At 39.2% G+C, this 25607-nt stretch overlaps 1 protein-coding gene across 1 annotated transcript in view; it reads left to right on the top strand.

Annotated features, from left to right (window-relative positions):
• Nucleotides 1–13425, top strand: part of COL1A2 (collagen type I alpha 2 chain) — a gene marked incomplete at its 5' end in the record, with an annotated part of 37588 nt that extends 24163 nt beyond the window's left edge. The window contains 21 exons of the mRNA XM_079711829.1: nt 342–449; nt 1123–1176; nt 2110–2163; nt 2888–2941; nt 3039–3092; nt 3189–3296; nt 3673–3726; nt 4607–4660; nt 5655–5816; nt 6539–6646; nt 7317–7424; nt 7777–7830; nt 7919–8026; nt 8172–8225; nt 8598–8705; nt 9173–9226; nt 9348–9455; nt 9784–10042; nt 10460–10644; nt 11366–11608; nt 12445–13425. Of these exons, the coding sequence (XP_079567955.1) occupies nt 342–449; nt 1123–1176; nt 2110–2163; nt 2888–2941; nt 3039–3092; nt 3189–3296; nt 3673–3726; nt 4607–4660; nt 5655–5816; nt 6539–6646; nt 7317–7424; nt 7777–7830; nt 7919–8026; nt 8172–8225; nt 8598–8705; nt 9173–9226; nt 9348–9455; nt 9784–10042; nt 10460–10644; nt 11366–11608; nt 12445–12591 (2238 nt within the window). The 3' untranslated portion in view covers nt 12592–13425. The remainder of the gene's footprint in view (nt 1–341; nt 450–1122; nt 1177–2109; nt 2164–2887; nt 2942–3038; nt 3093–3188; nt 3297–3672; nt 3727–4606; nt 4661–5654; nt 5817–6538; nt 6647–7316; nt 7425–7776; nt 7831–7918; nt 8027–8171; nt 8226–8597; nt 8706–9172; nt 9227–9347; nt 9456–9783; nt 10043–10459; nt 10645–11365; nt 11609–12444) is intronic.
• Nucleotides 13426–25607: the final 12182 nt, after the last annotated feature.

The following is a 25607-nucleotide window of genomic DNA, read 5'->3' as shown; positions in this document are numbered from 1 at the left end:
AGAGACTTAACCTTGAAAAACGTTTGTGGGCATTTTTCACTCTCTGCCTTCCATTGTCGTACCCTCTTCTCTCCCATGCCTGACTTCCTTAAGAGGACTGGGAGCAGGTTATAGAAAAATCACAGGCACCCATCCTACTACCCTCTTCTCTTTAGTCACTGTGTCATTAACAGCATCTTCCTCAGTTATATTCTCCCTCCTTTCAGTAGGCCTTCTTTGTGTCTCTAAGCAGGCGAGCATGCTATCCATTAAATGTTTAAATTGGAATGCTTCAAGAGTTTGGCTTTTCATTTTCTTCTTGTACCACAGAAATAACTGATTTCACATGTGTTTGATTCAAGGGCGAACCTGGTGTGGTTGGTGCTCCAGGCACTGCTGGTCCATCTGGTCCTAGTGGACTCCCAGGAGAAAGAGGTGCTGCTGGCATACCTGGAGGCAAGGGAGAAAAGGTAGCCTCTCAGTGTTTTACCTCAATACATATTGTTGATGAATTCTCACAAAGAAGGCTGTGCAAGGTCAACCTTTTTTTTTTTTTTTTTTTTTTTTTTACAGTTCTTGGCAGGTGGTCTGGTAGCATTTTGATATCTATCTATATACATTTCCCTCTGCCACCTAGCACCTACACATTTCTAAACTCCCTAATCTGGCAAAATTCCTTGCTACCATGGAATTTCACGCAAACAGATGGTGTTGAGTAATACATGAGGCTCATTTTAATGCCACTAACAATAATGCCTCAGCCTGCCCTAATTAATGGGAAGAAGCTATATTGAACAGCTGTCAACCGTGCTGCTGCATTAGTTATGCCATAAGAGTGATCAGGCACTGAAGCCCATTGTGATGTTGCCTTATAATTCTGTCCACATGAATTTGTACCTTGCTTGATTACGCTTCAGGAGGGTATATGGAAATTAGAAAAGAATATTTAACACTAATCTGGAAAGGGCCTTGAATTATTTTTTCCTCATTCAATATTTTATAGAATGGTAGGGAATCAAAACATTACTAAAGATCTTAAATGAACAAAAGTATTATAGCATCTTCTGTAAAAACACTGCGGATTAATTTTGATTCAAAAATTTGGTCGGAAAACAAAAAGTTGCTCTTGCTTTTTACTTTCAGGGTGAAACTGGTCTCAGAGGTGATGCTGGTAGCCACGGCAGAGATGGTGCTCGTGTGAGTAGAATTCTGTTGGTACTCAGATTGTTTTGTTCTGTTCTGTTTTGTTTTACATTTCACTCAATTTGAGTTGAGAAGCTTTCCAAAACTGAACTGACAAAAGAGGGATTCAAGTTTTGTAAAAGAGTATTCCATTCCTTCCTGGATCTATGACTAATAATATCATTTTACATGTTCCAAAAGAAAAATTCAAATGAGGACTTATCCCCTTGAAAATCATAGCCTGAATTTTCTACCTTCCTTAGTGTTAACTATACCAAGTACAAACTACAGTCCAAAATCTCTAGGTTTAATAGAACATTAAGTGATTGTTTAAGTTATCATAGGGCTTTAGAAAAAACAATAATTCTTACATTTTAGGAAGCCAGAACCCCTAATAAGGTCCTATTTATTCAAATGTATACCCTAAGAATTTATCACTCAAAGAGCAGCCCCAAAGATTAACTGTTAATGCCATGGAGATGCCAATATAATCCCATAAAGGTATAATAATCCTACCTAGAGTGTTGATACCATGGCTTTTCCAGGCCATAAGCCACTTGGGCTCTTCTCACCTCTCCCCCAGGGCTGATAACTCCCTGTGGCACATTCATCATATCCTTTCTCCGACTCACACAGTCCTCACAGTTCTTAGCAAGGCTAGTCGTTTGCTACTTTCCAGGGAATTTTACAAGAGCAGAGAGTTCAGGTCTCCCCAGTGTTCCTAACCTGCCCACGACTTAGTTCCATAACCTTCACCACTAGGGTACTCTCCTCCTGAGAGTGGCTTCTAATAGTCTTGATAATTAGAACTGAAATGCTTCAAAGGCTTTCTTGATGTCCACCCAGAGTGTTCAGTCACTGTATAAGCACAGCAAGGGGAAACAGCAAGGGTCACTTTTGACGGTATGGGGGTGTTATTAACAAGACTTGTTTTCTTTTTGGTACTAGGGTGCTCCTGGTGCTGTAGGTGCCCCTGGTCCTGCTGGAGCCAATGGGGACCGGGTAAGCATGCATTTTCACTGAGTTGCAGCTCTCTGATCCAATGGCGGTATCTAAAATTCCCTGCCACCCTGGCCCCGAAGGGCCCTGGCAATTCATTTTTATGGCTTGGTATAAAGCCCATTTATTTAAAAACTTATCCATTAGTATGGGGCAGCAAAAACAAACGCTGTGTGTTTAAAGTTCTCTTTCCCTTCCTATACACGTGCCAGGTATCTGATCTATACTTCAATCCCTATCATTTGTTTTAAAGTCTTTTAAAGTCTTTCGGGGTTGCCCATTAACAATATCCTAATGCACTGAGCCTTCTTGAAGCCTTCATTGTAAAAAAAAAAAAAAATCAATAAAATACATAGTGTGCCCATTTCACATTGAACAGTCCACTTAAAATAGACCTTATTTATTGTATTGCACAAATTGCAGCAAATAGATCAGCCCTGTGTCCATCTAAAAATTAAAATGTCCTCCTCCTGGTATTGTGGGCACTGATTTATAGTGTTTTGGCAAGTGTATGACCAATACCATTTCACCCTCCAAAATGAATACAATATTATGCAGGGTAAGAATCCATTTCACTTTTCTCTGTGAGATGTGAATTAGTTATCTCTTTGGATGCAATTGCAAACCCTGGCAAGAGCCCACTGTCTACGCCTGTTCCCTCTCCCTCCTACCTCTTTGAGCATTTGTGTGAGGAACACTGACAAACTCATTTTTGGCCCCCTTATAGGGTGAAGCTGGTCCTGCTGGTTCCGCTGGTCCTGCTGGTCCTCGTGGTAGCCCTGTAAGTAAAAACCTGGGTCACTTTAGACACTCATAACTTCTAGACACTGATGAATCTAAGATTGCTAAGACATTTTAAAAACCCTTTTCCCACCTAGGGTGAACGTGGTGAGGTTGGTCCCGCTGGCCCCAATGGATTTGCTGGTCCTGCTGTGAGTATCATGTGACACAGGTTAATCTGAAAACATTCCAAGTTAGCAAGTAGAGTAAGTTGGAACACCTGAACTACAACTGTTCCTTTCCAACAGGGCGCTGCTGGTCAACCTGGTGCTAAAGGAGAGAGAGGAACCAAAGGACCCAAGGGTGAAAATGGCCCTACTGGCCCCACAGGCCCCGTTGGAGCTGCTGGCCCATCTGTAAGTTGAATTCACTGATGGTCAACATAGCCTGTGCAGTTACCCATGAAATCTTATAACTCAACATAAATCAATCAAGTGCCTGCTATACATCAGGGAACATACCAGATAGAAGACAATTTTAAAATAAGAGTTAACATTTGCATACCACTTTACACATTATAAAAGTTTCATAAATATTGTTTTATCTCACTTCTTTGATTACCCATAAAGGTGGTAATATTGAAGTAAGGGCATTTATTTTATATAACACAGATAATCATTTTACATTTCTAGATTTGATTCTAATAGACATGGGGATGATCCATTTGAAGAAAAGAGTAACATTTATAAAGACTGTTTTCTGATTTGACCATCTTTTTTTGTTTCCATGTAGGGTCCAAATGGTCCCCCTGGTCCTGCTGGAAGTCGTGGTGATGGAGGCCCCCCTGTGAGTATTTACAGTGTATTCTGATAATTTTTCTTTCTTCAGAATCTATTAGGGACAACTTGAAAGTTTGGAAATTTTGGGTAATTTGGACTATAATGAGAGTCTTGAGAGTCAAGCTAAACTATTTAAAGAAATTCTGATAATGTAGTTAAGATCAGATTCATGGAATGTTAACTTAATCCCAGCTGGAACTCAGTGCACTGTATGTTGCTACCACTTCACTTGAGGTAGTGATAACCAAAGTTAACCCCAAGTAGTTTAATTGTGAAATGGGTAAAATATTTCTTTGGTACCTTTTATCGTTTTGTTGATGCCCCCCTTCTTCTGCCTGATTAGGTCCCTTCCCTTGGTGTCCAGTGCTATCACACTGACTTCCTAGAGACCCAAAGCTCCCCAGGAATCAACTCCACTGACTTCTTTCTCCTCTCATTGGACAGCAATTAATACCCTTGGTCTTTTATTATACCTTCTTCTGTAAACAAAATTACTTACTCAGTGTCCATTCCCTCAGCACCCAGCCAGGTGGTTAAGAGTTATTAATATATACAGATCATATATAATAATAGTATAGTGTCTTGTCTTCTTGCTTTTACAACCATCAGGCAATATGTTAGCATTTCAAAAAAGAACTATCAGAGCCTTAATGCACAATATAGGCATTGCAACTGGGGGCATGCTGGTCAGGAAGATGTGTAGAGATGGAGGGTCTTTGGGGTCCTGGGTATATTTAACATAATACCCTACCTGAGGCTGTCACTGCCTACTCTTTGGTCCATCCTTGGTCACATGTACTGAGGATTTTCCAAGGGAGAAATTTCCATCTTACCCAAATTCCTGGAGTTGGTGCTGACTGTGGAATTTTAATGTGCTTGGTTCTTAGGGTGCTACTGGTTTCCCTGGTGCTGCTGGACGGACTGGTCCTCCTGGACCCTCTGTAAGTAAATCACTTCAAAATGTGTCTTCATTTATTTACTCTGGCCAAAATCCCTAGCCCCTAGTAGGAAACTGGTAAGAAACTCCCTATGAAAAACATGCTACTAATATTTTGCTATTACTTTCCTAATCTGAAATCAGTTTTTCTGAATCATTAAGGCAAAATCATCAAAAATTATATTAGAAATATCAGTTTAAGAGACTTTTATTCATGTGAACATAAGTCCCCTTGTCCCCTTTTAGGGGCATGGTCTCTTTGTTAAAAATAAAAAACAGAACAGTTTTAGTCACATATCAGATATTTCTATATCTAATTACCCTTTATGGCCAACATTCTGCCTCCGTTGTTAAAGTATAATTGTTCCTGAATTTAAAGGTGGTTTGTCCTCTAATTTAATTCTGATTCAGACTCTCCTGTCAGGACTCAAGAGAATTTAATTAATTACAAAGGATTAAGTCTTCTGGTTAAGGTTTCAGGGGGAAAAAATAGCGAAGATGTTGATTTCTTGGAATCCTTTCACAGGTTCATAACAGAAAAATCTTCATTCCCTGTAGGCATTTAATTAAACCTAGTTGAGAGCATATGTGATTCCTCAATTATGAGCAAAATGCCTGTATTGGCTTTCTTCAAAAAGAAACAAGCAGAGTCCTCCAAAACCCAAATTCCCATTCATTTACAGCTAGCTCTTATAACTCGACATAGTTTTGATTCCAGTATGCCAGGTGGCTGGTGGCACAGCATTGCTTTTTCTCACAGACATTTGCCATAGCTTCTGCCTCGGTTGTTCACTTTATTACAGCCCCAGGAGAGGAAGATGAAAGTTGCTTCTTTCTACAAGAAAGATTGTTAAAACTTCTAAACATTTCTCCAAAATGACCAGGATATTATTTTGTTGCTTCAAGTTGTTTGCATCTTAATATTTAGAACCTCAGCTGCTCTCTCCCATTCCGTGATGATTAACAGAAAGTAAGTGACCTCATGTATTTGCTCACAGGGTATCACTGGCCCCCCTGGTCCCCCTGGTCCTCCTGGTAAAGAAGGACTTCGTGGGCCTCGTGGTGACCAAGGTCCAGTTGGTCGAACTGGAGAAACAGGTGCTTCTGGCCCTCCTGGCTTTGCTGGTGAGAAGGGTCCCTCTGGAGAGCCTGGTACTGCTGTAAGTGATTTCAAACTCCTCTTTCTTAATACCTTGTGTTGAATTAATATAAATCCCTTATACAAATCTTCAGGTGGCATATATTTGTTGATGAGTATTGCGGGCTCTCAAGTAGAGCTCAGTTGAGCCAGGAAATCTATCCAACAGATATTGAGGTGTCATGGCTTCAGCAGATGCTCAGAAGGCACTAGATGGAGATGACAATAAGTGAGGGAACTCACTGTTTTATCAATACAGTCCTTTAAGCTGTTGTGAGGGTACCTCACTGGTACTGGGATTAGAACAGCATCCCATTGCTATGGTCACTCTACTATAAATTAATCAATATCAGTAAGCTACCACTTTTTTAAACATGCAATGTGCAGTATTATTGCTACTCTGAAATGTGATTTTACTAGACCTGGTGCAGTTAGAGGCCAAGGTCAAAATTTGCTTCCCAGAACTCTATTCCCTCACTCCAAGATGGCTTCATTAATCCCAACCACATATTTTTAAATGTTGTTCCATTGGTCTCAAGGAGGAACCAGGTACAAAGAAATAAACATGCCAAGATGTAAACTCATTGTCTTCACTAGAGAAAAGATAGCCAAAGATATGTTCTACTAATAGGAGGTCATTAGCCTTTTTCTAAACTGAGGATAAACTCATTCTCAGAAGCCTCAAGCCAACCTGTGTTATCTCCTAGGGTCTTACAGTAATACTCTATTTTTACTGTTGTTTAGGGATCTCCTGGCACCCCAGGTCCTCAAGGTCTTCTTGGTGCTCCTGGTTTTCTGGGTCTCCCAGGCTCTAGAGGTGAACGTGGTCTACCAGGTGCTGCTGGATCTGTGGTGAGTGTTTGACACCATTCTTATTCTCATTAACATAAGAAAAGATTTAAAAGCTGCCACTTCAACTGTGACAGATTGATCAGTGAATAACTCCACTTAAGATTTTTTATTCATGGCATTTTCTTTATACAGATCACATGTCACTTATCTAAGACGCTTTAATACCACCTTACTTAGACACATGCTATAAAGACACAGCTCAACATTATGCAGAACAGTTTTTGTTCTTTTTACATGCTTAAAAACGATATAAGCTCTAATTGCATTTACTCCTCTGCAGTATGAAATGCTAGCATCATCTATCCTGTAGGAAGAATGAACCTCTAGAAGTTCTGAATCATTCCATTAAACCTAATACATGACAGCAACTAGGAACCATCTAATCTCCATAAACTCTCTCAACTTTATGAATTCATTTTATTTGGAAAATCAGATGAAACTAGACTCACCTTGTACAGAGCAACATTCCAAAAGTACATAAAGCTGACCATCTAAGTGTGTAGGAGGAGGGCAAAGATGACAATAATGACACTTCTTACCATTATGTGGCCCACTCACTTTCAATCTGCCTTCTCGCTTAAAACTGGAATCCCCTGGCTAACATTGTTTTGGGAGAATGAGAGTGGCACTCAATCCAATGAGAGGAATGTTGTCTTCTCTGTCTCTTTAGGGTGAACCTGGCCCTCTCGGCATTGCAGGCCCAACTGGGGCCCGTGGTCCCCCTGGTGCTGTGGGTAATCCTGGCGTCAATGGTGCTCCTGGTGAAGCTGGTCGTGATGTGAGTCCAACATTTGGTTTGTAAAATATAACCTAGCAGTACTTCCTTGTGTGTAACTTTGTATCCTGAGCTGAGGTCTACATGTACTCCCCACTCCCAGTATTGACAATCCTAAAAATAACTTGGGCTGGGGAATGAGTCTTTAAGTAGCATACTTCAAGTTGGCCAAAATATTAAAAAAAAACAACTCTATAAAAATCTAGGTTGGCAAGTTCTTATTCCTATTTTTAACAGCCTGAAAAGGGGGTTCTCCATTGGGCACTGGGAGTAATGAAGGCAGATAGCTGAACTGTAGGGGTCAGTGAGCTACAGAGCCTCCCTAAGCACCTTAATTGGCATGGTGTCTTCACAGGGCAACCCTGGGAGTGACGGTCCCCCAGGCCGCGATGGTCAAGCTGGACACAAGGTCAGTACACCTCACCGTTGTTCTCTAACTTAAAAAGGACTAAACTACAGGCCAGATTGATACTAAGCTTCATTTCTGCCTTCGGCAGGGGGAGCGTGGTTACCCTGGTAACATTGGTCCCACTGGTACTGCGGGCGCACCTGGTCCTCAAGGCCCTGTGGGTCCCACTGGCAAACATGGACACCGCGGTGAATCTGTAAGTTTATAAACACCAGTCCCTTAATGCTGTCATCCTCAACAGGCTTTACCTCTGACCTCCCCACACTTGGGAACTGTGGTGGCCTAGGGAGGAGGATCTTTGGCTTGGCTGATAAATTGTGTTTTTCTTTTCTAATTCACAGGGTCCTTCTGGTCCTGTTGGTCTGGCCGGTGCTGTTGGTCCAAGAGGTCCTAGTGTATGTACATGGTGAAGATTTCTGTACAACAGTTAGGGAGAATCAGTCCACACTGTCCATTAAAGAAGATAAATAATACGTAGACTGGATTTTATATATTTTTTAAAATTTAGTCCATGTGGAGAGTTGCTACAAATACCTTTTAATCTCTTATATTTCAAATCTATTCTTATTTGTATTAAATTATCACAACGCTTAGCCACTTTACAGACAGCTCAACTAAAGCAGATTAAGAGTTGGGAGTAGCACCCACATGGCTTTTAGACCTTTGTATGTCTTGAATTATCTTTGTAAACAGATTGAACAATATTTGTGGAGAAATGAGTGTCATCTTTCAAAGGTAAATGTCCTATCTGTCCTTTTTCTTTATAGGGCCCACAAGGTATTCGAGGTGATAAGGGAGAGCCTGGTGATAAGGGGCCTAGAGGTCTTCCTGGCTTAAAGGGACACAATGGATTGCAGGGTCTTCCTGGTCTTGCTGTAAGTACAATGTGGACATCCAGCATGTACACAGATCTTAAAGTCCTTCAACTCAGAATGAACTTCCTCACAATTTCACTGCTATTGTTCTAAAATGTCCTACATCATATTCACTTCCCGTTCTCTAACTCCATAGCTCAGAGGTAATGTGATTTCATCCCAACATGAAAAGGTGAGGGTTAGGGGAGATAGAAATATACATATATTAAAATCTCCTGGCAACAATGTCCTTCAACCCCACTTAAAATAAATATAATTAGAGGAATGACTAATATTGCACTTCTGAAATGGCTTGTAGAAAAAAATAATTGAATATAATAGACATAATGAGAGAAAAGAGTCCCATTTTACATTTTCAATTTTCTCAATCCAGAGTCCATTGAAACTAAAGTTTTCCATTCAATTTTTTGAAATCTATGTATCGACACATGTTCTGAAAGTGTGATTTTCCTATTCTCTCTTTAAAGGGTCATCATGGCGATCAAGGTGCTCCTGGCACTGTGGGTCCTGCTGGTCCTAGGGTAGGTCAACTAAGAGACGTTTATCTCTGAAAGGAGCCTATGGCAGGCAGTGAGCCCCAGACCTCTTCTCCCTTGTGGGGTTTTTGCTGGCTCACACAGACTTGGTTTCCTTCTTCCCTAGGGCCCTTCTGGTCCTTCTGGCCCTTCTGGCAAGGACGGTCGCACTGGACATCCTGGTGCAGTCGGACCTGCTGGCATTCGTGGCTCTCAGGGTAGCCAAGGTCCTGCTGTAAGTATGATTTAGGGAAATAATAAAGGGCATCACTGACCTAAGGGAATATCTTCTTTAGACTAAACCAAGACAATTACAACAACACATTAAAGTAATCCCCTGTTTCTGTATGTTCTCTAAAATATATAAAAATTGTCTTTATGTAATGAGCTCTATAAGCCCATCCCTGCAAGTATGCCTGGGAGCAAGTTGTTATTTACATGAACTTGATTCTTTTTTACTTATTAGAACATGCTTTTGTGTGAATCTCGACGGAAAACCTGCTCTCGTTCTCTCTCACTGTAACCAAATACAAAGCCTCCTCTTTCTTACTTACACTTTGCAGGGCCCTCCTGGTCCTCCTGGCCCTCCTGGTCCTCCTGGCCCAAGTGGTGGTGGTTATGACTTCGGTTTTGATGGAGACTTCTACAGGGCTGACCAGCCTCGCTCACCACCGTCTCTCAGACCCAAGGATTATGAAGTTGATGCTACTCTGAAATCTCTCAACAACCAGATTGAGACTCTTCTTACTCCAGAAGGCTCTAGGAAGAACCCAGCTCGCACATGCCGTGACTTGAGACTCAGCCACCCAGAATGGAGCAGTGGTAGGTGGAGATGTCCAACCAGAATGACCCTTCTCTCAAGTTAGGCTTTTCAAAATCAGTTCCCACTGATATTTAGAGTAAAAAGGTATTTGGGTAAAAACTGCATTATGTGAAATCATACCCACTTAATAAAACATTTTCTTCTCCCAACCAGCACCCATTTTCAAGATTGTCTTGATATCTGTTTTTGCCCTTTTCATGGTAATAAGTACCCTGATTTGATTTTCATGGAGAGGAGAGGAGGAACTGTCTAATTTAGAAAATAGCCACCCTCTTCCTGTTAATGTGGAGTAGACAATATAACAGTACAATCAAAACTGTTACTTACGGGTATCAGAATCTTTGACTAGTAATTATTAGAACCTATGTGCCACTCAATGAGAGGTTTTATGATCTGGGTCTTGTTTTTTTTAAAAGGTTACTACTGGATTGACCCTAACCAAGGATGTACTATGGATGCTATCAAAGTATACTGTGATTTCTCTACTGGTGAAACCTGCATCCGGGCTCAGCCTGAAAACATCCCAGTCAAGAACTGGTACAGAAGTTCCAAGGCCAAGAAGCACGTCTGGGTAGGAGAAACTATCAATGGTGGTACCCAGGTAAGGAATCCTACAAACATTCCTTCTCCTACTAAATAATATCTTGTTAGGATTATTTGTTTTTTAATTATCTACATTTTAGCCCTTTACCAAAATGGGCTTTTTAAAAGAAACTACTCTGTTCTTGGGTTTGGTTATATCCTAGATTGCACGTTAAAGATGGATTGATTAGACATACCCATATAATTCAAAAATAATTATTCAAATGTGACTTAATTGATAATCACTGGAGAAACTGACTAATGTCATTTAGTGTGAAGGAGTACTGGCCAGCATATAGTCCAGTACTCATGCCACATGTATTTTCAAGATATGAGCTTTTCTGAATTTCTAATTAAAAGTTTTCATCAACTTTATTGGTGGGAATTACAGAAAACGAAAACTAAAGGGGTCTGAATCTCTAGATCCTTGCTCTCTTATTTTAAAAAAGAAACTCGTGTGTGTGTGTGTGTGTGTGTGTGTGTGTGTGTGTGTGTGTGTGTATATCTGGGCTTTATCTGAAACAGGTCCCTTTTTGAGATGACTTGCCTCAGCTTGGTAGTTCTTATGTTCCTTCTAGGTAGCTTGTATTTCAAAGACAAGTGAATTGAGTTTCCTTTAAAAGTACAAGTTCAGATCTGAGTCCATTATTCCTCTCTATACCAGACTGTTTTTTTAAATTTGACTCTTAGTATCTGAGTCCTTCTTCATTTAACTGGAATGCCCATCTTATTCTCTGTAGTTTGAATATAATGGCGAAGGAGTAACCACCAAGGAAATGGCTACCCAACTTGCCTTCATGCGCCTGCTGGCCAACCATGCCTCTCAAAACATCACCTACCATTGCAAGAACAGCATTGCATACATGGATGAGGAGACTGGCAACCTGAAAAAGGCTGTCATTCTGCAAGGATCCAATGATGTTGAACTTGTTGCCGAGGGCAACAGCAGATTCACTTACACTGTTCTTGTAGATGGCTGCTCGGTAAGTAATAGTGAAATATGGGAATAACATTTATTTGGGAAGTGGGATAGTGGAGCATAGACCATTAAATGAACAGATGAATTAGAGACCGAACTTATTTGATTTTTCTTTCATAAATGTATTTGTTTAAATTCAGATGGTAAATTCAGGATATTCTTATCAGATCTTGCCTTCTGAAATTTTCTGAAATACTGAAATATATACTCTGTTCCATGTATTAGTTATTTGTCTTTTAACATAAGTTTCTTAAATGACGATGTATACTCATAACTTAAAATTACTTGAGGTTAAAAGGGCCCAAACTGTAATTTATAGTTATATGTATTTTATTTTACTTATTAGTATGGCCTACATTTAATTTTTCTTTATGCTTTCTCTATAATATACAATAAATTGAAGAAAATTTAAATTCACTAATAGTAGTACTGCATAGCCACCCGACCACACACATCCTGAAAAGATAATGTAGAAATAAACCTCTTGGAATATGCCTTGGAACGTTTTTTTTTATAAAATTAGACTGGTAGGAAACCTCTCCCTGTAAAGACAGCACTGATGGTACTGTTTCACAGATACACTTGTTGACCTGAGACACACATCTTCAGAAGGACATGAGCCAAAAAGTGGTTATTATAATATCTAGTGTATAATATTATATAACATATAATTATATATAAATATTATCTAATATATAATTATATATAAATATATGTTCTATATAATTATATATTATATAATACAATTGTATGCAATATATAATTATATAATATTATACAAGATGATTAGGTTCCATAATAGTACTGCTTTATGTATATTTTTCTTCTCTTTTTAAACAGAAAAAGATAAATGAATGGAGAAAGACAATCATTGAATATAAAACAAATAAGCCATCTCGCCTGCCCATCCTTGATATTGCACCTTTGGACATCGGTGGTGCTGACCAAGAAATCAGATTGAACATTGGCCCAGTCTGTTTCAAATAAATGAACTCAACCTAAATTAAAGAAAAAGGAAATCTGAAAAATTTCTCTCTTGGCCATTTCTTTTTCTTCTTTCTTAACTGAAAGCTGAATCCTTCCATTTCTTCTGCACATCTACTTGCTTAAATTGTGGGCAAAAGAGAAGAAGAAGGATTGATCAGAGCATTGTGCAATACGATTTTATTAATTCCCTTTCCCTTCCCCCCTCCAAAAGATTTGGAATTTTTTTTTCAACACTCTTAAACTTGTGGAAAATGTCAACCTTTGTAAGAAAACCAAAATAAAAATTGAAAAATAAAAACCATGAACATTTGCACCACTTGTGGCTTTTGAATATCTTCCACAGAGGGAAGTTTAAAACCCAAACTTCCAAAGGTGTAAACTACCTCAAAACACTTTCCTGTGAGTGTGATCTACACCATTAGGTGCTGACCTAGACAGAGTTGAGCTGAGGTATCTGTTTTTTGTTCAAAATACAAAGGTGCTAACTAATAGATTTCAGATACTTGAAGAATGTTGATGGTGCTAGGAGAATTTGAGAAGAAATACTCCTCTGTGTTGAGTTGTATTGTGTATTTTTTTCATTTGATTTAACATCAGTACTTTACATCTTATTCCCGAATAAAAGTAAGTGGATCGTTTGCCCAACATTGTCCTCTTCTTTAAATTCAGCATTTGTTCTTTGCCAGTCTCATTTTCATCCTCTCCCATGGTTCCAAAGAAGCCTTGTTTCTCGGACAAGCAGAAAAATTAAATTGTACCTATTTTGTATATGTGAGATGTTTAAATAAATTGTGCAAAAAATGAAATAAAGCATGTTTGGTTTTCCAAAGAAAATATTGAGTAGAATTCCTTGCTTCAATGCTCTTTGCAGTATAAATATGGATTATAGCATCTCTAACCAGCCATTAGACCAAGTATTTCTCATTAGATAGGAACTATGCAAAAAGGGCAGTTTGGTATGGTAGAAAGAGCAGAGAACAAGGACCCTAGAGATCTGAGCTCCAATTCTGGCTCAGCTCCTTCTGGCTGAATGACCTTGAGCGCTTTACCTTTCTGAGTTTCAGTTTATCTATAACATGGGGAAGATTCCTTCTCTGAACTGTTAAACATTTGCCCTACTCAAAATACATAATACCTAGGCAACATGGCAATTGTTGACCTAAGTTTATTCTAAGTAGAGGTCCATAGAACTTTTTGGTTTATTATCTATTAAGCACTTTGAAACAGTGGCTGAAAGTTGGTCTATGCACAATTAATACTATTAACTAAAACAGTTTCAAATATTCAGTAAAAATGCCATACACTTAAATCTGATGCAACTGAGTACAATGCCTGTTAAGAGGTAATGTGTGTGCTGTCAATCAGCACAGACAGTTGTGGATAATAGTACCATGAACACCTACCTGCCAAATCAAGTTCATTTTCCTCCCCTGCACCTTTCAATGACATCTTTAATACACTTAAACATAGTAATGTGTCAAGTAAAATGTTAAGATTCATTTAGAGCTTATTTCCTGTTGCAGAACATAATTGTGATTGTAATATTTGCCTCCTGTTATAAGTCATCTCGAGATTCAATTAGTTTTTAAAGCAAAAGACTGAACATGATAAAAATCTAAAATTAACTCTAAAAAGTTAGCAAGGTCTGCTAACCAAATGGTAACTTCAAATTATGGTCCTTCCACCACCTAAATCAGAACACTAGAATGCTTATTAAAATGCAGATTCCCAATCCTCATCCACCAAATTAAGATTTAGTAAGGAATCAGTATTCTTTTAAGCACCTTGAAAAATTCTGACATGCACCAATTGGCAAACCACTGGATAAGGTGATTTCAACAATCCTTTGTAGTTTTAACATTTTATGTCTGGCAAGAACGAATCAATATACCTAACCAAGCAACATAAAGAAAACTGAACCTCTGGAATCAGAGCACTAGTACTCCCCACAAATTACTAGTTGAAACAGCCAAGACAAACTTACATAATAACCAGGTAGAAATCTCTGGATAAAGCATATGCTATGCCCTCAGGCTCACAATACAAGAACACACCATAAAGTTGATAAAGTTGGTATAAGGAAGGGAGAAAGAGCAGGAAGAAAACCAACATTTATTGAGTACCAACTACGAGCCAAAACTATGCTACATGTTAGTAATGACTTTTGTCAAACTGTATCCAAATAGGCAGATTTCCTAAGCAAGCAGTCACTTAATAATCATTTAATCATCCTTATGAGATAGTATATGAAAACAGTTAAATAATGATATATCTGATAGATAACAATAAAGAAATAAATGATAGAATACCTAATAAATACTAATAAGGAAAAAATAATGATATATCTAACAGATAATACTAGGAAAATAGTGAAATAAATTTTTGTATCTCAATAACATTTACAAGGATAATTAAACAAAAGAAAAAATGTAATAGAATGTTACAATCTTTAAAATATAATATTCAAGCACACTGTCATTAAAAATATTTTAAATGCGTGTAAAAATACTGAGTAGGTACATTTATGTAGTAATGATAGAAATGATTTTTATCTCTAAATTATCCAAATGTGCTATAATGTAGTTATATTACTTTTATCATTTACAACAAATTTACTCTTAAAATATCATGAAAAGAAATAAGCAGTCACAGTGAAAACAATCCTGGTTGAGGAGTGACCAACTCCAGGGGAAGGGTGGTCACCCTCCCGCCCACCCACTTTCTGAAAGAGAAGGAAAATCCTAACCTAAGAGTCATCATTCATCATGTCCCAGCCACTCTGGGGGACACTGGGGAGGGGTGTACAAAGCCATACCAGGCAGCAGCATCCTCAGGGATCTCGCAGTTCAATTGCAGAGAGAGAATAAAATAATGCCTGAACACAATTTTAAACGAAGTGTCCTCTGAGGATAGCAGAGGACACTATTAATTAAGGAGATGGAATCCCAGGAAATTGACCTTAGCCTCATGCAGTAACAGTGATATTTGGACTGAGCTGGCCAGCTCTTGCCAGAGATCTCATATCACCTTCTAGCCTTCTGTCTGGCTAAATGTTTCTTTTCCACATATTAGAACGATCTGGTACTTACCAAGACAGGAGGTCCACTGTTAGTGTTTCCAGGGCCTGGGCGATGTACTGAAGGCTTGGCCTTTGAACAGCAGGTCCCCTCTTCAGAGGCTAATCACCAGACTCAAGGGAACCTCCTCACAACATCTCCCGACCCTTGGTCATGTAGGTCAGCTGCCTCTAACTTGTGTTAGTGTGAGAGGGAAGAAGATTTCACGTGAGAGAGTTGAAGGAGCTAGGTAGCCAAGATGAGGGGAAGAGATATTAATGAAGTCTGGTAAAAACGGTCATTTAAAATTCAAAGTCAATACAGCTAATGCACTGGCAAAGAGCAAAGACACCTGAGCAATGCTGAACACATTTATTATCTTTAATGCCAAAAGACTTTTTTATGCTATTCCACTTAATATCACTGAAAAGGAAGTTCAGAAATTGGATTATATATAAGAAAAGTTGGAAATGTCATTTTGGGTCAGAACAACAATCCATCTAGATAAGTACTTTGCCTTTGACAGTGGCACCAGGGGAAATTTGGGAGAAACAGTGGTTGGCACTTCCCATGAAGCCAGCCTCAAAACTCCCATTTAATAACCCATTGTAAATCTTTTTTGTACATAGATGTATCTAAACCCTTCCAGAGCCCTCTATCTGTTTTGAAATATGTTGGTATTACAGTACCAACAGGAGAGAGCTAATGCTGAATTGTTAGCTCAGCTTCCTGGCCCTCTGATCAAGTAGCTAAATATGTTTTCTATCCCTATGCCTGGATCAGCCAGGGATCAACAACTCAGTGGCCTGGGGGAGCACCAGTAACTGCAATAATGGGGCCACAGACAGCCCATAATGATTGACTAATCCCTGCAGTTCAGTGAAATGAGCATATAATTTGTGGTCGGCAGCCAAGGTTATGCGCATCAGCTCCACCACCGACTAGCCATGGGGCCTTGGGAAAGTCTCTTAAGTTTTCTGAGAATTTGGTTAACATACCTGCTCTCAGAGATTTCCATCAGCATACCTACTGTGCCTATCTCACAGAACCATTGGGAGGACTAGGTGGGGCATATGTGAAAGTGCTTAATGAAGTGTAGGCAAATGTTACCTGTCATCATTAGGTCTAAAACTTCCAGTCACTTGTAATCCCCTCTTGATTTAAGTTCCTATCCCTGGCCTTCCAGTTTAGGGAGAGGAGAGACTAGAATTTAAATTTAATTAGCACCATTCTTTGTTTTGTTTTGTTTTTTGCGGTACGTGGGCCTCTCACTGTTGTGGCCTCTCCCGTTGAGGAGCACAGGCTTTGGACGCGCAGGCTCAGCGGCCATGGCTCACGGGCCCAGCCGCTCCGCGGCATGTGGGATCTTCCCAGACCAGGGCACGAACCCATGTCCCCTGCATCGGCAGGCAGACTCTCAACCACTGCGCCACCAGGGAAGCCCCAGCACCATTCTTGGATTGGTAGTCTATCAATTTTGAGTTGTGCCTCCCTATCAGTAAAAATGGGAGTTCTTACAACTAATTTTGTTAATCTAATTATATATAAATGTTATATGTGTACTGTTGCACTAATATATTATGTGCAATATAAAACCTACATGGACAAAAATGTTAAAAGACAGAAAATAAATACAAATAGAAAATTCCACACTCCATTGGATCATTTGGCACACACCTTGGCATGTATCGCCTACCCACCCCCATTTCAGAGACTACTGCTCTAAACAAGGACTCATGGTGGGCTCCAGGGGAAAACAGAACATCAGTGAACTCCTGAAATAGAGTGCTAAATTGTGTGTGTGTGCATATTTATTGGAAAAGGGTCCATAACTTTCTTCAGCTAAGCCAAGGGGTACATGACCAAAAAAGATGTTATAAACCAATAACCAAAAGTACTACTCACTTCATTAAACCTGGACTTTTCTGAACTAGACTTTCATATCTCATCTTGGGTCTCATACTCAACACGCTGCTTCTCCTATCCTAAGACCCAAGAGGATGAACCAACAACGGCCCAAATTAAAATAGAGGTTTGTCATTCATTCTTTCACTTCGCTGCTATAGACCTCTATCCTATGCTTTAACAAGTCTTTGCACATGCTTTATGACCCAGCCTTATACTCTGCAACATCAAAATGCACCTGTCCATGGAACCTCTTCAAATGAGAACAAAGTCAATAATGGAGATCAATTAATGAGTTATTCCTTTTAGGTAAAATATGCATATGTAAGTTATATATTTTTTTTTTTAAAAGAAGTTTTAACCTAAAAGGGATTAAAAATCTGGGCACTATTAGAGATTGTAAGGACAGTAATAGGAACATGTTTTTCAGGGACCCTCAAATCACCTCTTAGAACCAAAATGTCTCCTCTTCATCTGGCTGCTCCCAAGCAGAGCTATTATTCAGAGTCCAAGGTGTAAGAGTTATCTTGGCCAGAATTAGCAATCCTAATGGATTCTAGAAAGGTATCTTTAAAACTACAATTCACTACATATTTAAAGATGTACTTTATTACTAATCATAAACACTAAATGTACTTTTCTGCTAAAGTAAATATTTTTCTGCTGCAGCATTGCTGTTGGTGTCCACTGAATAATTAATCATAAACAGCATGGGAAAAAAAACAGAAACGATTTTTTTTTCATGGAATCTATTAATGCCAGGCAGGATAAGAACACTTACTCACAAACCACTGTGCTGAGTGGATGGCCTTTCTCTCCCTACTGGATGTCACTTCAAGTTCACTGCTCCCCCTGCTGACTGGATAATAGAACACCCCAGTCTTTTAGCACTGCCACATGCACAACATCAGAGAATGAAAACTCGGATTTAGGAGGAGAAAATAGAACAGTTTCCTGTGCTTATTTCCTGTCTGCCCCAGACACACAGCCTTCTCGCCAGATGATGGAGAGATAGTGTCCACAGTGGTCTACCTTATGTCCTCAATGCTCCCTTTTTTTTACTTACCCTCTCTAATTCATCCTTAATATCTCTCCCATAGAGCTAATAAATGGAAGTCCCAAGGAGAAAAACATAAAGCTCAAAAGGAGAATGGCCTTTTGGGTGAGCAGTGCTGTCCAATGCTGCAAATGTTGCCCCCAAATACCATGAGTAATCCTTCAGGATTTAAACAAGAGGTTTTAAGGATTATATACAACAGAGAGAAGAGGATGTGCCAGAAAGAACAGGAGCTTAGTAAGCCGAGCTATCTGGATTTAAATCCTGTCTCCACCATTTCATCATTCATAAAATGGTGATAATGATGGCACTACCCATCGGACTGTTAGAATCGGAAACAGGAATGCATAGCAGCTTATGAGGGTGGTGTAGAGAAAGTACCCAGCACCACTGTTATCATTATCCCTACAAGGCTAGATCTTCGTGAAAGCCCCCTCTTTTTTTTTTTTTTTTTGAATTTTTGAATTTTATTTTATTTATTTTTTTATACAGCAGGTTCTTATTAGTTATCCATTTTATACATATTAGTGTATACATGTCAATCCCAATCTCCCAATTCATCACACCACCACCAGCCCGCGCCACTTTCCCCCCTTGGTGTCCATACGTTTGTTCTCCACATCTGTGTCTCAATTTCTGCCCTGCAAACTGGTTCATCTGTACCATTCTCCTAGGTTCCACATATATGTTAATATATGATATTTGTTTTTCTCTTTCTGACTTACTTCACTCTTTATGACAGTCTCTAAATCCATCCACGTCTCTACAAATGACCCAATTTCGCTCCTCTTTATGGCTGAGTAATATTCCATTGTATATGTGTACCACATCTTCTTTATCCATTCGTCTGTCAGTGGGCATTTAGGTTGCTTCCATATCCTGGCTATTGTAAATAGTGCTGCAATGAACATTGGTGTGCATGTGTCTTTTTGAATTATGGTTTTCTCAGGGTATATGCCCAGTAGTGGGATTGCTGGGTCATATGGTAATTCGATTTTTAGTTTTTTCAGGAACCTCCATACTGTTCTCCATAGTGGCTGTATCAATTTACATTCCCACCAACAGTGCAAGAGGGTTACCTTTTCTCCACACCCTCTCCAGCACTTGTTGTTTGTAGATTTTCTGATGATGCCCATTCTAACTAATGTGAGCTGATACCTCATTGTAGTTTTGATTTGCATTTCTCTAATAATTAGTGATGTTGAGCAGCTTTTCATGTGCTTCTTGGCCATCTGTATGTCTTCTTTGGAGAAATGTCTATTTAGGTCTTCTGCCTATTTTTGGATTGGGTTGATTGTTTCTTTAATATTGAGCTGCATGAGCTGTTTATATACTTTGGAGATTAATCCTTTGTCCACTGATTCATTTGCAAATATTTTCTCCCTTTCTGAAGGTTGTCTTTTCATCTTGTTTGTAGTTTCCTTTGCTGTGCAAAAGCTTTTAAGTTTAATTAGGTCCCATTTGTTTATTTTTGTTTTTATTTCCATTACTCTAGGAGGTGGATCAAAAAAGATCTTGCTGTGATTTATGTCACAGAGTGTTCTTCCTATGTTTTCCTCTAAGAGTTTTGTAGTGTCTGGCCTTACATTTAGGTCCCTAATCCATTTTGAGTTTATTTTTGTGTATGGTGTTAGGGAGTGTTCTAATTTCACTCTTTTACATGTAGCTGTCCAGTTTTCCCAGCACCACTTATTGAAGAGACTCTCTTTTCTCCATTGTATATCCTTGCCTCCTTGGTCACAGATTAGTTGACCATAGGTGCATGGGTTTATCTCCGGGCTTTCTATCCTGTTCCGTTGATCTATATTTCCATTTTTGTGCCAGTACCATATTGTCTTGATTACTGTAGCTTCGTAGTATAGTCTGAAGTCAGGGAGTCTGATTCCTCCAGCTCCATTTTTTCCCTCAAGACCACTTGGGTTATTCGGGGTCTTTTGCGTTTCCATACAAATTTTAAGATTTTTTTGTTCTAGTTCTGTAAAAAATGCCATTGGTAATTTGAAAGGGATTGCATTGAATCTGTAGATTGCTTTGGGTAGTATAGTAATTTTCACAATATTGATTCTTCCCATGCAAGAACATGGTGTATCTCTCCATCTGTTTGTATCATCTTTAACTTCCTTCATCAGTGTCTTTTTTTTTTTTTTTTTTTTTTTTTTTTTTTTTTTTTTTTTTTGTGGTACGCGGGCCTCTCACTGCTGTGGCCTCTCCCGTTGCAGAGCACAGGCTCCGGATGCACAGGCTCAGCAGCCATGGCTCACGGGCCCAGCCGCTCCGCGGCATATGGGATCCTCCCAGACCGGGGCACGAACCCGTATCCCCTGCATCGGCAGGCGGACTCTCAACCACTGCGCCACCAGGGAGGCCCCTTCATCAGTGTCTTATAGTTTTCTGAGTACAGGTCTTTTGTCTCCCTAGGTAGGTTTATTCCTAGGTATTTTATTCTTTTTGTTGCAATGGTAAATGGGAGTGTTTCCTTAATTTCTCTTTCAGATTTTTCATCATTAGTATATAGGAATGCAAGAGAATTCTGTGCATTAATTTTGTATCCTGCAACTTTACCAAATTCATTGATTAGCTCTAGTAGTTTTCTGGTGGCATCTTTAGGATTCTCTATGTAGAGTATCATGTCATCTGCAAACAGTGATACTTTTACTTCTTCTTTTCCAATTTGTATTCCTTTTATTTCTTTTTCTTCTCTGATTGCCATGGCTAGGACTTCCAAAACTATGTTGAATAAGAGTGGTGAGAGTGGACATCCTTGTCTTGTTCCTGATCTTAGAGGAAAGGCTTTCAGTTTTTCACCATTGAGAATGATGTTTGCTGTGGGTCTTTCTTACATGGCCTCTATTATGTTGAGGTAGGTTCCCTCTATGCCCACTTTCCAGAGAGTTTTTATCATAAATGGGTGTTGAATTTTGTCAAAAGCTTTTTCTGCATCTATTTAGATGATCATATTCTTCAATTTGTTAATATGGTATATCACATTGATTGATTTGCATATATTGAAGAATCCTTGCATCCCTGGGATAACTCCCACTTGATCATGGTGTATGATCCTTTTAATGTGTTGTTGGATTCTGTTTGCTAGCATTTTGTTGAGGATTTTTGCATCTATATTCATCAGTGATATTGGTTTGTAATTTTCTTTTTTTGTAGTATCTTTGTCTGGTTTTGGTATCAGGGTGATGGTGGCCTCATAGAATGAGTTTGGCAGTGTTCCTTCCTCTGCAATTTTTTGGAAGATTTTGAGAAGGATGGGTGTTTTCTGCAGTGTCTGTTGTAACTTCTCCTTTTTTATTTCTAACTTTATTGATTTGAGTCCTCTCCCTCTTTTTCTTGATGAGTCGGGCTAATGGTTTATCAATTTTGTTTATCTTCTCAAAGAACCAGCTTTTAGTTTTATTGATCTTTGCTATTGTTGTCTTTGTTTCTGTTTCATTTATTTCTGCTCTGATCTTTATGATTCCTTTCCTTCTACTAACTTTGGGTTTTGTTTGTTCTTCTTTCTCTAGTCCCTTTAAGTGTAAGGTTAGATTGTTTATTTGAGCTGTTTGTTGTTTCTTGAGGTAGGATTGTATTTCTATAAACTTCCCTCTTAGAACTGCTTTTGCTTCATCCCATAGGTTTTGGATCGTTGTCTTTTCATTTTCATATGTCTCTAGGTGTTTTTTGATTTCCTCTTTGATTTCTTCAGTGATCTCTTTGTTATTTAGTAACGTATTGTTTAGCCTCCATGTGTTTGTGTTTTTTATGTTTTTTTCCCTGTAATTGATTTCTAATCTCATAGCACTGTGGTCAGAAAAGATGTTTGATATGATTTCAATTTTCTTAAATTTACTGAGGCTTGATTTGTGACCCAAGATGTGATCTATCCTGGAGAATGTTCCATGCGCCAGTTGAGAAGAAAGTGTAATCTGCTGTTTTTGGATGGAATGACCTATAAATATCAATTAAATCTACCTGGTCTACTGTGTCATTTAAAGCTTGTGTTTCCTTATTAACTTTCTGTTTGGATGATCTGTCCATTGGTGTAAGTGAGGTGTTAAAGTCCACCACTATTATTGTGTTACTGTCGATGTCCTCTTTTATAGCTGTTAGCAGTTGCCTTATGTATTGAGGTGCTCCTATGTTGGCTGCACATATATTTATAATTGTTGTATCTTCTTCCTGGATTGACCTCTTGATCATTATGTATTGTCCTTCCTTATCTCTTGTAACATTCTTTATTTTAAAGTCTATTTTATCTGACATGAGTATTGCTACTCTGGCTTTCTTTTGATTTCCTTTTGCATGGAATATCTTTTTCCATCCCCTCACTTTCAGTCTGAAGTGGGTCTCTTGTAGACAGCATATATATGGGTCTTGTTTTTGTATAAATTCAGCAAGCCTGTGTCTTTTGGTTGGAGCATTTAATCCATTCATGTTTAAGGTAATTATCGATATGTATGTTCCTATTACCATTTCTTAATTGTTCTGGGTTTGTTTTTGTAGATCCTTTTCTTCTCTTGTGTTTCCCACTTAGAGAAGTTCCTTTAGCATTTGCTGTAGAGCTGGTTTGGTGGTGCTGAATTCTCTTAGCTTTTGCTTGTCTGTAAAGCTTTTGATTTCTCCATCGAATCTGAATGAGATCCTTGCTGGGTAGAGTAATCTTGGTTTGCAGGTTCTTCCCTTTCATCACTTTAAATATGTCATGCCACTCCCTTCTGGCTTGTAGAGTTTCTGCTGAGAAATCAGCTGTTAACCTTATGGGAGTTCCCTTGTATTGTATTTGTCATTTTTCCCTTGCTGCTTTCAATAATTTTTCTTTGTCTTTAATTTTTGCCAATTTGATTACTATGTGTCTCGGCGTGTTTCTCCTTGGGTTTATCCTGTATGGGACTCTGCGATTCCTGGGCTTGGGTGGCTATTTCCTTTCCCATGTTAGGCAAGTTTTCGCCTATAATCTGTTCAAATATTTTCTCGGATCCTCTCTCTCTCTCTTCTCCTTCTGGGACCCCTATAATGCGAATGTTGTTGTGTTTAATGTTGTCCCAGAGGTCTCTTAGGCTGTCTTCATTTCTTTTCATCTTTTTTTTCTTTATTCTGTTCTGCAGCAGTGAATTCCACCATTCTGTCTTCCAGGTCACTTATCCGTTCTTCTGCCTCAGTTATTCTGCTATTGATTCCTTCTAGTGTAGTTTTCATTTCAGTTATTTTATTGTTCATCTCTGTTTGTTTGTTCTTTAATTCTTCTAGGTCTTTGTTAAACATTTCTTGCATTTTCTCGATCTTTGCCTCCATTCTTTTTCCAAGGTCCTAGATCATCTTCACTATCATCATTCTGAATTCTTTTTCTGGAAGGTTGCCTATCTCCACTTCATTTAGTCGTTTTTCTGGGGTTTTATCTTGTTCCCTCATCTGATACATAGCCCTCTGCTTTTTCATCTTGTCTATCTTTCTGTGAATGTGGTTTTTGTTCCATAGGCTGTAGGACTGTAGTTCTTCTTGCTTCTGCTGTCTGCCCTCTGGTGGATGAGGCTATCTAAGAGGCTTGTGCAAGTCTCCTGATGGGAGGGACTGGTGGTGGGTAGAGCTGGCTGTTGCTCTGGTGGGCAGAGCTCAGTAAAACTTTAATCCCCTTCTCTGCTGATGGGTGGCGTTGGGTTCCCTCCCTGTTGGTTGTTTGGCCTGAGGTGACCCAACACTGGAACCTACCTGGGCTCTTTGGTGGGGCTAATAGTGAACTCCGGGAGGGCTCATGCCAAGGAGTACTTCCCAGAACTTCTGCTGCCAGTGTCCTTGTCCTCACAGTGAGACACAGCCAGCCCCTGCCTCTGCAGGAGACTCTCCAACACTAGCAGGTAGGTCCGGTTCAGTCTCCTATGGGGTCATTGCTCCTTCCCCTGGGCCCTGATGTACACACTACTTTGTGTGTGCCCTCCAAGAGTGGAGTCTCTGTTTCCCCTAGTCCTGTCGAAGTCCTGTAATCAAATCCCATTAGGCTTGAATGTCTGATTCTCTAGCAATTCCTCCCCCCGTTGCCAGACCCCCAGGTTAGTAAGCCTGACGTGGGCTCAGAACCTTCACTCCAGTGGGTGGACTTCTGTAGTATGAGTGTTCTCTAGTTTGTGAGTCACCCACCCAGGATTTATGGGATTTGATTTGATTGTGATTGTACCCCTCCTACCATCTCACTGTGGCTTCTCCTTTGTCTTTGGATGTGGGGTATCTTTTTTGGTGAGTTCCAGTGTCTTCCTGTGGATGATTGTTCAGCAGCTAGTTGTGATTCTGGTGCTCTCGCAAGAGGGAGTGAATGCACCTCCTTCTACTCCACCATTTGAACCAAATCCTTCCCTGAAAACCTTTAACTACATTGTTAATAAAAGTAATCACCTTTCTACAGGTACTATCTTCTCTGACAGCAGTGGCCTAAAATGGCAACATGTCTACAATTCAACTACTACACTTCAATTTTGTCTACCACAAATAGATTCCAGCAAACTTCCAAACCCTCACAACTTTTGGTGAATACTTCTCCACAATCCAATTTTTTAAAGTACTTTTATTAAAAGCTTGAAAATCTTTTCAATTTTTTACAACAACAAAAAACAATAATAATTTCACCCTGACAGTTAAAAAAAGAAAAAAAGTAAAATTTCTGACAAATAGAACAAATTTGCATTTAACTGGTCTCTGCCCTATGCCATTAGGTTCTTCCAATTTTTGAGAGAAAGTTTCTGAGCATAGAAATGGCCCTTTTGCTCATTTGGAAGCCAGCTTTTCTACACAAATCAGCTATAACTCATACATGTTGAATTATCCAAACTTCTGACACTTAATTTTCACAATTTGATTTTCTAAAACTTTGTCTCTGGCAGTGGAAATCCTAACTCAAGAGTTATCAGCACAAGAGATGATCATAATTATTAAATTCATGTCCTCAGGGAAATTTCTTGGCCTATATAAATTTACTCAAGGGCTTTAAACATCATTAAATCACCTATTATTGCCAGTGC

This window comes from Hyperoodon ampullatus (assembly GCF_949752795.1).
Source record: "Hyperoodon ampullatus genome assembly, chromosome: 9".
Lineage (NCBI taxonomy): Eukaryota > Metazoa > Chordata > Mammalia > Artiodactyla > Ziphiidae > Hyperoodon > Hyperoodon ampullatus.
Note: the sequence above shows the minus strand (reverse complement) of the source record. Positions and strands in the feature narration are given on the sequence as shown.